Here is a 12,411-nt window from a genome sequence, read left to right as displayed (position 1 = left end):
CTGTTCTCATGAGATCTGGCTTTTAAAAACTGAGTGGCACCTCCCCCTTCTCTGTCTTCCTCCTGCATCGGCCATGTAAGACAAAGACATACCTGCTTTCCCTTTGTCTTCTTTCATGATTGTAAGTTTCCTGAGGCTTCCCAAGCCATGCCTCCTGTACAGCTTGCAGAACCGTGAGCCAATTAAACCTTCCTTTATAAATTACCCAGTGTTAGGTAGTTCTTTATAGCAATGTGAGACTGGACTAATACATTGCTTAGAATACCAAGAAACTTCCAGGGTCCTGAGTGGCTATTCTACCTTGTCCCCTCTGCTTCTCAAGTATTTTATCTTCATTCTCTTTTCTTCTCATACTGTTGGTGAAAGTAAAGCTCTCAGACCTATCTGTTAAACATTGTAACTTACTACTCAAACATGGCAGCTCTGGGTAGTTATGACAGCATTGGACTTGGGAGATTAAACTCTTCGTTCTGACACCAACTTGTCATGTTACTTTGGGAAAAAATTACTTCCTGGACTCTTGGTTTCCTTATTTACAAAGGACAAGTAAGATGTTATGATGTATTCCACTTATGACTGAAAAATGATTGGGTATCTAACTCAAGTCAACCATATTTGCATTTATGAAAAGTATGTTTTGTCTTGAGACTGCTCAAGATAAAAAAGCATAGGAAAACTGCTAGTTTCAAGGACCACTCAAATTTTTCCTCTAGGAAGACTTGAAAATGTGTGTAAATCTTGTCCCTATGGGTCAGGGAGATATTTCTCTGTATTCTTGTCAGTTAAACCAGCTGACTTAAAATATTTTAACATGTGGAAGAGATTGGTCTTATTCTTCATGGCAGGCAACGTGAGTGGGGAATAAGGAAGGTATGAGACTCTTTGGACATTACAGGGAGATAATTTTTATTCAATATAAGGACAAATTAAAATACAGGTGTGAAAGAACTGATTTGATAATTTTATCAAGGTGCCAAGAATGCAAGAGTAAGTCAAAAACAGGAAAAAGTTTAGAGAATTGACAAGGAGGTAGAGGTGATACATCAGCAAAGCCAAGCTAGACTCCATGGATGCTTTAAATGCATTATTTCCTCTCATTCTCACACCTAACCTGTAGAGTAGTACTATGATTATCACTTAGGGAAGCAGGCTGAAACTGGTTAACTTTCCCAAGTCATACAGGTAGTCTTACCTCAGAGCCCTCACTCCTAACAACCATTGTTTCAGTCGGAAAAAGTAGACTTCTAGTCTGTCTCTTTGGGCCAGGGAGAGCCCTATATTTTTGAGGGCCCATATTGTTTTGATCTCAGGAAACCTAGAGTTGATGGTAAAAATTTAGGGGAGAAAGAGCTGAAGACTTGCAAAGTAACCAATCCTTTCCTACCTAGCTGGAGATTTTCCTGACGGGAACTCTAGTCTCCTAGAAAATTGTGCTCTTTAGGGATGGAGGCCACCCTGTCACATCCCGGGTGGGTATGGTGTGTGTTGGCAGGTTAACATTCTTTGTGGCTCCATTTTGAATTTATCAGATGGTTGGGACTCTACCCACCTGATTTTGTTAATCTCTACATATTTTTTAGTGTAGAAGACGAACCTGTCCCATTCATACTAATTTTATGGAGAGGTAGCTGCCATTTTGGAGGTTGTGTATTTTATTGGTGATAGACCAGACGTCAACAACCCTGAGAACCTCTAACATCACCATCCTGGGCTTCCCTGCAACCCCTATGCAACAGCCCCAAAGTCCCAGGTCCTGAGTATGTGCCTGATTTCAGAATGATCAGTGCCACACTGCTATCTTTCCTGGGTGTCTGGCAGTCAGGCAGACTTCTTGTTAGCTTGCCTCCTGCTTGCTCCTGTCAGAGAGAACTATGCATGGATACTAGGACTGGGGAAACTACATGACAATTCTGACTCATCGCAGCTCCAGCAACAGGCTCCACGATGAGCTCTAAGCAATGACACTGGGTCCAATGTTGTGTCTGGGGAAAAACGAAGAACTACACTGAAGAGCAGCCAGACCTGACATGGGGATGAGGAGAAACAGGACACACTAAAGGACAGGCTAACCTGACACTGAATTGTATCTTTGGAGGCCTGCAGCACTGTCCTTATAAAAATGCAAAGCAGATCCAAAAGAAATTACTATCATCTTTAAAAGGTCAGAGTGAGGTTGATATATTGATTTTCTTTAAGATGCTTTATCAATTAGAGACCAGAGGTTTTTTCCTGATGATATTTATTTCATAAATGTAATTATTTTTCTAAAACATATTAAAATAGAAAACATGTTCTTTTAATCAATTTATACAAATAAAATACCAATATAGTAATAAAAATACTGAAAATATATGAAAAGCACCAGAACATTAGAGAAATTACACTGGCAACAATTCTAGGAATATATTTTTTGTAGTTGTACAATAAAGTGCTATTAAATCCAGTCAAAATTAGTGGCAATATATAAAAACAATTATGGTAGTATGAAATTTGAGGCCAGGTTTACCAGCAATCGCATTTTTAGGATATCCGCAGATCAAGGTAATGATGTTTCATTAATGCTTTCATGGAAAATCTACTAATTTCCATTCCTAAGTGAAAACAAATATCTAAATCTAAATGTTGGTTCCTTGGTAATTTGGTCATGAACAGATAATGACATGATTAAAAATGAAATTACTGATTAGAGTACCAAAAATAATCATGCAATTATGATTAAATAAAAACAAATGAAGACAGAATAAAATCAAGTGTAAATATATGATTAATCAAGACAAGTACAAACGTTTATATGCCTTTGATTTTATAGTCAATTTTCAGTAATCCTGCTTAGTCACATTTAATAGACACACAAACATTAACATTAAACTTATGTTATTAAATTTAACTGACCAGACATTGAGCAAAGGTATTTTAGTGGGTGAACATCATTTTTCATATGAAACATTAAAGGGACACCGTTAGGAAATACATTTTCAATCTTGGCTAATTATTTCCTCATTTATTTGCCAAGGACAGAAAACATACATGACTACTTTGGGATTAGATTATATTAAGGCCAAAAGTCTACCACGTAAGGGGAAGCCACTGTGCACACATACAGGGAGATACTGTGCACAGTACTTAGGGTGGACTGCAGTCCGTTTCACAGCTGGAGGTGGCAAACTGAAACAGAAAAGCCCAAATTAAGACAAAGTAGCACACCAGTGTCCTTTTAAGGTTTTATTTCCTATGGCAATTTTGAAGGAACTCTGTTATATCATTCTTCATGACTCAGTTTTGGAATCAACTTCTTGAAGATGAAAGCCAACAACACTACCCTTCAGAAAAGCAATACAATCTCCAAACATGGCTGAGTCGAAACTCAACATTTTATAGGCAGACTATTTTTTCTTTTATATAAAGTAGATATACATGTGAACCAACACAGACCCCAACTGGTCACATTCATGAGAGAACAAACTAATTTCATAGCCTCTGCTACTGCAAGACGTATCTTTTCAGGATTTTAGGAATACTGGGTGGGTATTACCATATCAATTGAATATCAAGTAAGTCAATTGGTCCTAGTTTGAAGTTTTCACAGACCATTGTGAGTCACGTTTTTCATTCTTTAAGTGGAGAGCTGACACCTGGGCATCTATGTTTCTTTTTAATTTTTTCTTTTCACTCTTCTAGATACTGTAGTATTTTGTAAATTTCCTTGTCATGGGCTGATTTTAACAAGGAACAATTTAAACTGTAAATTAGTTATCCTGCTTAGCATCTCAAAGAACTAACTTTTCAAAAAATTTATATCTAACACCTTTCATTTAGAAATGAGGATGAAGACAGTGCAATTCAAGGTCCACAGAGACTCCTCTGCTCTGGAATGGGGATGAAGATGGGGCAACGGAGGATCAGGCCTTTATAATAAATGAGGCAAAAGGTTCAGTGTCCAGCTATAGTGGACAACATGAAGCTCCATAAAAATGACTGGATAGGGGGACTGCTTGAGACTTTCCTTTTGGACTTTACTAACAGAATTCAAAGAAATTTCAACCACACTTAATTTTTCAAATTCTATTGAAATGAGAGTGTTCTTAAAAAAGCCTGAGATTAATAAAAGGCAGGCTGTTAAGGAACACTAAGAAACAAAGTTTAAGGTGTTTGGCATTAAATCGGTTTACATTCCAAAAGAATATTGACCATCATCTGGAAGGAATTCTCAAAATTACAAAGTCATGGTTACATAAATTCCTCTATATAAGTATGTTTTCTTTCTCAATATACATGTTCTTCTATATACATAGTATAGAAAAGCTAGTAAGTCAGCTAAGCTGTAATTCTGTCATAAAAAAGCAGATTACATTTTTTGGCTGCAACAAAGCATGTTACTTATACTTTTCAGTTTAGCTAATGTATTTACATGATAAAACTTAAGCTTTAAAAGTATTCAGATCGAAAGGAAAAAATAAATTATATTTAAACTATTAATTTACACAATGGATATACCTTTACTTACTTTACTAAATAGCTATGGTCTCTTACTTATAATCAATTTCTCCAGCATTTCTTTACTCTAGCAGTTTATTTTCAAGACATGTATGTGTTCCCCTCTACATGCTGCATATTTCCTTTTAGGAAGCACAGATGTGTAACACTTTTAGTAGCTTGGTAGAGTTTTAGGTCTGTTACTTTTTCCAACTAATAATGGATGAAGGAACCACATTTCCTACCGGGAACCGCTTCTTTAACTGTACAATAAATAGAAGAAAGAGATGACAAAAGCAAGCAAGAGAATTGTTAAGGAAAGCAGCAGCTGCTGGAACCAGATACAACGCTGAACTTGGTCTTCAAGCTTCCTATTGCTTTCTAGTAAACGACTGAGCTGAAGAGGGAAAAAGGGATGAAAGATTTATATCAATAAAAGTCATTAATCATGAGCATGACAAACAGGAATACTAGAAATCCAAACACTGAAAGGATGGGGCCCATCTACTCTGTAAGGCTGGTGGAAGGAGGTGGAAGGGCAACAAGGCATTAGATTCGTTTGGTGGACAGATAATGTCTCTGCTTATTCTCATTTTGGGAGATCTAAATTTCTAGCTGAAGCAGGAGCAGGGCAGTCAGTTCCTGAAGGTACTCAGAAAGGGAGCTCCTGTTTCTTTGAAATTTAAATGCACTACTTGGTACTTTTTTCAACAAGATTGAATTATTTGATACTCCCCAAAGCACCTGGGCTTAGGTAAAAATGGTCAGCGCTTTCAAATGGTTAGTAGACCTCCAAAAATAACTCACTCCTTACTATTTATTTAGTTTTTTTTCTAATTGAGAAACAGTCTTGTTCTCTTGCCCAGGCTGGAGTGCAGTGGCATAATCTTGGCTCACTGCAGCCTTGACCTCCCAGGCTCAAGCAATCCTCCTGCCTCAGACCCCTGAGTAACTGGGACTATAGGTGTGTGCCACCACACCTGGCTAATTTTTCATTTTTTTGTAGAGACAAGGTCTCGCTATGTTGCCCATGCTGGCCTCAAACTCCTGGGCTCAAGTGATCCACCAGCCTCAGCCTCCTAAAATGCTGGGATTAAAGGCACATGCTTGGCCTGCTTACCATTTCTGGTTTGGCATCTCTTCACAAAGAAGAGAGTATTTCTGTCGTGTCTATGCCAAAGGTTTTTCCTTATGTTTGTAAGAAAAAAATGGATTTTTAATGTCGATTAGCATGAACAACTTCATTTGAGTTAGGAGGAAAGTATATTTACCTGTAGACATATATCTTCACTGGTTTTATCTGATATGTTAAAAGCATTGTCTTTTAATGTAAGAGTGTTCGGTTTACTGCTTTCAACAGTGTGGCATCTTAACCTACGAAAATCCAAAGGTAACATAACTTCTTAAAAATGTTAATGAATTTTCCTATAAAAGTAAAATATCAAATGAAAACAGTTAAACACAGAAGTCTATGTAACAGAGATGAAAGTCCTCTTTCCTTTTGTAGCTCTGTATATATTTATCTTCTAGCTTCTTAATGCATGTATAAAGAACACAAGATATTGCAGATACCACTCAGTAAAATTCAAATGGAAGTTTTTTTTATATGACATTCAGTAGAATTCATCCAAATATCTTATGATTTGAAGGAAATCACCCCTTCTAGATAGGAGAAAGGTACTTTCCTTGAGCTTCGGTGCCTGGCCCTCAAGCCTCCCTCCCCCTTTCTGCAAGAGAAGGGTGATCTCCTCTAACAGTTATAGAAAAGCAAGCCATCAGTAATTGGTTAAGCAAAAAAACAAAGAAAACAAAGCAACTCGAATGTAACAAAACCAAAAATAACCCTTCATTTTGAGAGACTGTTTCATAAGAACTTCAAATTAATCTACAACACTTTTTGTACCAGTATTTCTTAGCCTTTCAAAATATTCCCATAACCATGTCTTTGAACACACAAAAAAACCCCACAGAAACTCTTGATAAAAATAGAAAGTAGGTCCTCCTGTAATACAGTTTGGAAATTTAAATATTATATGTAAAAACAGGCAGGGTGCTGACCTTCATCTCCTTCTCCCTCATCTGGATTAAGGCTAATCTCCCCTGCCTTAGGTCCCCCACACGCTTTCAGCCTTCTCAGGAATTTCACTGTTCATAATCTATTTTCATGGTCTATCAGCTAAGTTTTTGATTTTTTGTAGAGAGCAGGTTTCCCTATGTTGCCCAGGCTCGTTTAGAACTCCTGGGCTCAAGCAATCCTCCCACCTCAGCCTCTCAAAGTTTTGGGACTGCAGGTGTGAGCCACTGTGCCCGGCCCTGAAGATTTCATTCAACCATAGCCATTACCAGGTTTCCCAGCTTCTCCTCTACAAAGTAGGAAAAATGCCCTCCTCCCTCACAGGACTGTCTTCATGACTGAATGAATCAATACTTCTAAAGCATCTAGAATAGTGCTGGCATATAGCAAATTCCACTTTAGTGTGAACTTGGTATCACTGCCCACTGTCTAGTTTCTACACAGTCCCCAGAAGAATCCGTTTAAAAAATAAGCTGGGATCACCTCATGGCTCTGTTTAGCACCGACTAACAGTTTTTCCTTTCACTCAGAAGTCCTCACCATGGCAACAATCTGATATCAGACTATCTCTGTCCCGATCTCTCACCATGCTCCTCCCTTACTGGAGTCAAGAGACACTGACTTCCTTGTTGTTCTTCCAAAAGGCCAAGCTCGCTGTGTTTGTTGTTCTCTCGTCTGTAAAGGTCTCTGCCCAGTTATCTGTGTGGCTTGCTCTCTCATTTCCTTCAGGGCCTACTGTAATGTCATTGGAGTGGCCATCCTTAACTACCCTATAAAGGAGGATTTCTCAACCTTGGCACGATGGACATTTGGGACCAGATAATTTTGGGGGGATGGGGCTGTCCTGTGCACTGCTAGTGGCTTAGCAGCATCCCTATGCTGCCCCCATTAGATGCCCATTGTACCCCATCCCCCAGTTGTGACAACCAAAAGTGTCTCCAGACATTGACAAATGTCCCCTGGGGGGAAAAAATGGGAACACTTCAATAAACCATAATTCCAATTTAAATAAAAGTACAATACAACGTTCTCTATTCTCCTTTTCTATATATCTTTTCAAGAAATTTGTCTTGAACAACCTGATATATCTATATATATGTATATACATGTATATACCTATATATGCAAGTTCCCCCCTCCTAAATAGGATAATGTCCATAACCCATTTTTCTAACTAGATTTGTGTTCTAATAATATATCACAGATGGCTTTCCATGTTAGAACAAATAGACTTGCTGTGCCTTTTTCAGTGGTCGCAGCCCTCTTCAGTGTAGCTATACTCAAATGTATCTCACTATTGCTTTACCATTTAGATGGTCTCTTTCCAGTTTTTCAATATTACAAACAGTGCTGCAAAAAACATTCTAGTATATAAGGTGAGGTTCCTACAAGGGGAACTGCTGAGACAAAGAGATCTGTGTTTGTGATCTGGACAGATCCAGACTCTTGTACTAGCCTGCAAGTGAGTTTCTGCTACTAGTGAGTGACCTCCTTGAGGTCTCATTCACCTGGGCATTCCCAGAGCCCAGCAGGGCACCCAGCAGATGCAAGAAGGAAGGGCGGCCACCTGGCCCATGGAGGCACTTTCCTCTTTCTGATTCTTCCCACTACATTCGAGAAGAATGTGAGGAGAAAGCTTACCGATGCTCCGTCACTTTGTTTCGGGGAACTTCTTTCCAAAACTGAGTGAATTCTGCTGGACCTGTGCCGGACGACTGTTCCATTTCTGCAGCCATTATCAGAAAACGGTCTTGGGCAGAGACTGTTAAACCTGCATTCCAAAAGAGGCATTCAGCATATAAAGAGGAACCTTCAAAGGGGTTGGATATATTTGTGGTTTAAGCATTAATCTGGAACTCAACATTAAGGAAAAAGAAGAAAATGGAAATCTCTTTAAAAAAGAAAAATTTCTAAAAGTGAGAAATTTCTCCTGTGAAATTCAATTTCAAGTGGTGTCAGTTTAAACAATTTTACTTGTTAAAAACAACTACATTTTAACACTGCAAAGGGCTTTAGAAGACCTCTTTGACCAACCCATTTCACATGTGGGAAGAGAGATGTCTAGAGTGAGGTGAGGTGACTCATGATACTCTGCTAATTTCTAGATTCTAGCCCGACATCTCTGCTGACTCAGTCCAGCCCCAGGTCCCCTTCCCCCACACCACACCCAACATCTGCTGTGGCTACTAAGTGACAACTCACCCCCATGGGGAGACACAACTATATCCACAGATGCACCCGGGTCACAGCTGCTGTTGCTTGGCTTGACTCTGTATTTTTCTGGAGCGGTTGTTCTCACCTGTTTATAAACAGGTCACATAACAACCTTTATGTTTTTTTTGGGGGGTGGAAATGGCTTAAGAATGACTTTAAAAAAATTAGCAGTGAATAATCAATGAACAAAGAGTTTACAAAGTTAGAATGATGGTTATGTATACAGCATCTCAATCTATCTAAAAAGATACTAATATATACATCAAGTTGTCATTCAGACTGCCTCTTTAATAAAACAATTCATCTATTAAATATATCCTGTTAACTGCCTGAATTTAATGACATAAATTCACAATAACGGAATGCTCGTTAGATTGCATGTTATTAATACAATAGTGTTCAGAAATTAAACAGCACATCAGGAACATCCTGGTGGTTACATCTAAATTAAATACAAGATTTAAGGCAGGAAAACCTACAGTATTGGGGTAGTGATGGACTCAGTCTTGTTACACTTGATGCTCAGTATCAGGTTAATATCTGATATAAACTACAGTCCAGAATATATCACACTGGTAGAAAAATGCACTATCAATTTTATAGTTTTATGTTTCACTGTTATTATAAATTATTCACATAGTAAAAAGTAATTTTTCTTGAGTTGTTATTTACAACACACATTAAACTCTTGTATTAATTTAGACATTAACCTATTACTGCACATAGAAGATTGAGATACAGACCTCAGGGAAAATTTTGGATAAGCTATGCCACTTGGTTAGAAGCAAAAGGCAGTACAACATGCCTAAAAAATGTCATAAATAAAAACACTGTACAAGTTCAAAATTTTCAATCTTTCAATTATAATATGTCTAAAATTATTTCCCACGTCAAATTCTCAAATGTAATTTATTGTATCTTTGAGATATTTACCTTAAATGCCACTATATTTTTAGTTACATTTGTCAACACTATTAAAGTTTTCTTCTCTCCAGATTCTGTACTTCCAAAATAGAGTTCTTCTGCTGGGCTGAGGAGTGACAAAAACATAAGGCATTTGTAATACTTAGAATAAACGAAAATCTAATCATTAGCTTGAAGAAAAATATTTAGTTAATATCTGATGCTCATTTGTATAAGACATTTCACCAAAAAAGACTTATAAGGTAATTACCTAATACAACTCTGTATTTTGATCTTACTGATTCAATGCATACTATTTTAAAAGTCCTACGGTTTTCCCCAAGATCAAAAGCAAACCAAGAAGATTAGAAGAGAGGATTACAAAGGCTCTGAATTAAACCTATAATCAGCACTATCTTAAGGTGCACTTATTTCAACAATTTGAAAGGTTATAGATAATAAAGCAAAGAAGATATTGCTGCTTCAACTTTACCTAATTACAAATAGATGAGAATGGGGCATATTTCTATACACCAACAGAAAAGGGTGTAACTTAAAAAGAAAGATGATTAGGAATATATTTAACAGAATAATTTCTTACTATATAGCAGCTTTTCTAAGTAACAGCGAAGGAGAAAAAGAAACATTAAATTTGGGATGGGAGCTGTAGGAAGAACTTATCAAATAGTAAAATCAGTGAGCTTCAAAATTTAAATTTTACTATTACTTTCCATTGTAATGCCTATGACCTAAAAAAAAATTTTAAAGACTCATTCAAAGTTTGTGTAGTTTAATTACATTAGACAAACTGTATTAGGTGCCTCAAAACAATGGGAAGAAAAGGGTTTTTGTTTTACATAAAAATGTGAATAATTTAAAGTGAATTTTCAGCTAGCCCTTGATTTTGATATCCATCTTTAAATAGGTTAATTTTTTTTTTTTTTTAGACGGAGTTTCCCTCTTGTTACCCAGGCTGGAGTGCAATGGTGCGATCTCGGCTCACCGCAACCTCTGCCTCCTGGGTTCAGGCAATTCTCCGGCCTCAGCCTCCCGAGTAGCTGGGATTACAGGCACGCGCCACCATGCCCAGCTAATTTTTTGTATTTTTAGTAGAGACGGGGTTTCACCATGTTGACCAGGATGGTCTCGATCTCTTGACCTTGTGGTCCACCCGCCTCGGCCTCCCAAAGTGCTGGGATTACAGGTGTGAGCCACCACGCCCGGCTAAATAGGTTAATTTCATATCAGGAATGTCTGTACCTTGGGGGTGTTTATTAACCTAACTAACAGATCTTTAGAAGAATGCGCTCTCCCAGTAGGGCTTTGCCTAGTTCTAGACAATGTGGTAAATTTGCATGGTTGCTGGCTTCCTTTTAGAGCCCAATCTTAAGTAAGTCATAGAAAAACGCTAGGTGATGGATCTCACTGTTCTTAGTAACCAGCACAAAAACTGTGAGCAACTCCAAAGACAGAGGTTGGTTAGGTCCTTGTGTATGTGTAGGAGCAGCTCTGGGACTTCACTGGGAGTGGAGGCAGGGAGGAGCAGAGCCCAATGTGCCCTTGAGAAGCTGTCTGGTTTTCTCCCTAGCCTGCTTTTCCTGTCATATCTCTACAATTACAGGCAAGGACCTATGATGTGACAGGTCTCCAGTGAAAACAGAATGTGTAAGTTCCAAATAAGTAGGGAGAAAAGTGGGAACTGGTAAACAAACAAACAAAATAAACTCCAAAGGGGTAAAATGGCAAATAAAAACCATGAAAAATAGAAAATCCATGTGCATCTATGCCTCTTTCTCTTGCAGTCTTTCATACATACAGATGGTGAAGATAAATCCAAATCTAACAGTAATGAAAATATATGGAAACAAACAAATATTATCAATTAGAGAATGTCAGATTAGATTTTTTAAAAGTCTGGCTATATTGTTCATAAGAGACATACCTAAAACATAGCTAAAGGGACAGAAAACGCTACATGAGATAATAAAATTGGTGTAGCAATTTAACGTAAGGCAAAATATGTTTACCAACCAAAAACATTATTGGTGAGAAAAAGGTTTTGTTTTTTCTTTTTCTTTTTGAGACAGAATGTTGCTGTGTCACCCAGGCTGGAGGGCAGTGGTATGATCTTGGCTCACTACAACAACCTGTCTCCCGGGTTCAAGCAAGTCTCCTGTCTCAGCCTCCCAAGTAGCTGGGACTACAGGTGCACACCACCACACCCGCCTAATTTTTGTAATGTTAGTAGAGATGGGGTTTCACCATATTGGTGAGGTTGGTCTCAAACTCCTGACCTCAGGGGATCTGCTTGACTTCTCCTCCCAAAGTGCTGGGATTACAGTCTGAGCCACTACACCTGAAGAGAAAAAGGTTTTTATATAATGCTGAAAGAAACAACCTGGAATCTTTTGAATCAAATAACCTAGCAGAAAAATAGAGATGTCCTGAAATTTGGCTTTACTCACAAATCTATTTTTCTAGTTCATCCTTGGATTTTGGAAAGTGAAATCAAGAAATGCTTACTTCAGTGTCATTTCTGGCATTCCTGAACTCGGGCAAGTCTAATAGTACCAGTTATGTGAGGAAAATACATGCCATTCAGATTTATTATTAATATATATTTACTTTTATTATCTGATGTGTGATGAGAGCCTTTTAAAGGCACTCGACAGAGTCAAAGACAGGAAGGGAGCTAAAAATATCCACTGTGTGTGGAAACCAAGGTTAAGTCTTCAGATAACTCTTGG

At 37.9% G+C, this 12,411-nt stretch overlaps 1 protein-coding gene across 5 annotated transcripts in view; it reads right to left on the bottom strand.

Moving 5' to 3' along the window:
• Positions 1 to 2,381: 2,381 nt before the first annotated feature.
• The window catches only part of MOSPD2 (motile sperm domain containing 2), a 44,298-nt gene continuing 34,268 nt past the window's right edge, over positions 2,382 to 12,411 (bottom strand). For 3 of the 5 annotated variants that reach the window (XM_035287800.3, XM_002762638.6, XM_035287801.3), the window contains 5 exons: positions 9,695 to 9,791; positions 8,750 to 8,846; positions 8,189 to 8,318; positions 5,745 to 5,847; positions 2,382 to 4,870 (listed from right to left, as the gene is read on the bottom strand). In XM_035287800.3, the coding sequence (XP_035143691.1) occupies positions 4,733 to 4,870; positions 5,745 to 5,847; positions 8,189 to 8,318; positions 8,750 to 8,846; positions 9,695 to 9,791 (565 nt within the window). In that variant the 3' untranslated portion in view covers positions 2,382 to 4,732. The remainder of the gene's footprint in view (positions 4,871 to 5,744; positions 5,848 to 8,188; positions 8,319 to 8,749; positions 8,847 to 9,694; positions 9,792 to 12,411) is intronic. The other 2 variants (XM_078362796.1, XM_008988975.5) reach the window with 1 other exon arrangement.

The sequence above is a fragment of the Callithrix jacchus genome, chromosome X (assembly GCF_049354715.1).
Source record: "Callithrix jacchus isolate 240 chromosome X, calJac240_pri, whole genome shotgun sequence".
In the NCBI taxonomy this organism is placed as follows: Eukaryota; Metazoa; Chordata; class Mammalia; order Primates; family Cebidae; genus Callithrix; species Callithrix jacchus.
This window is presented reverse-complemented; position numbering and strand designations above follow the sequence as displayed.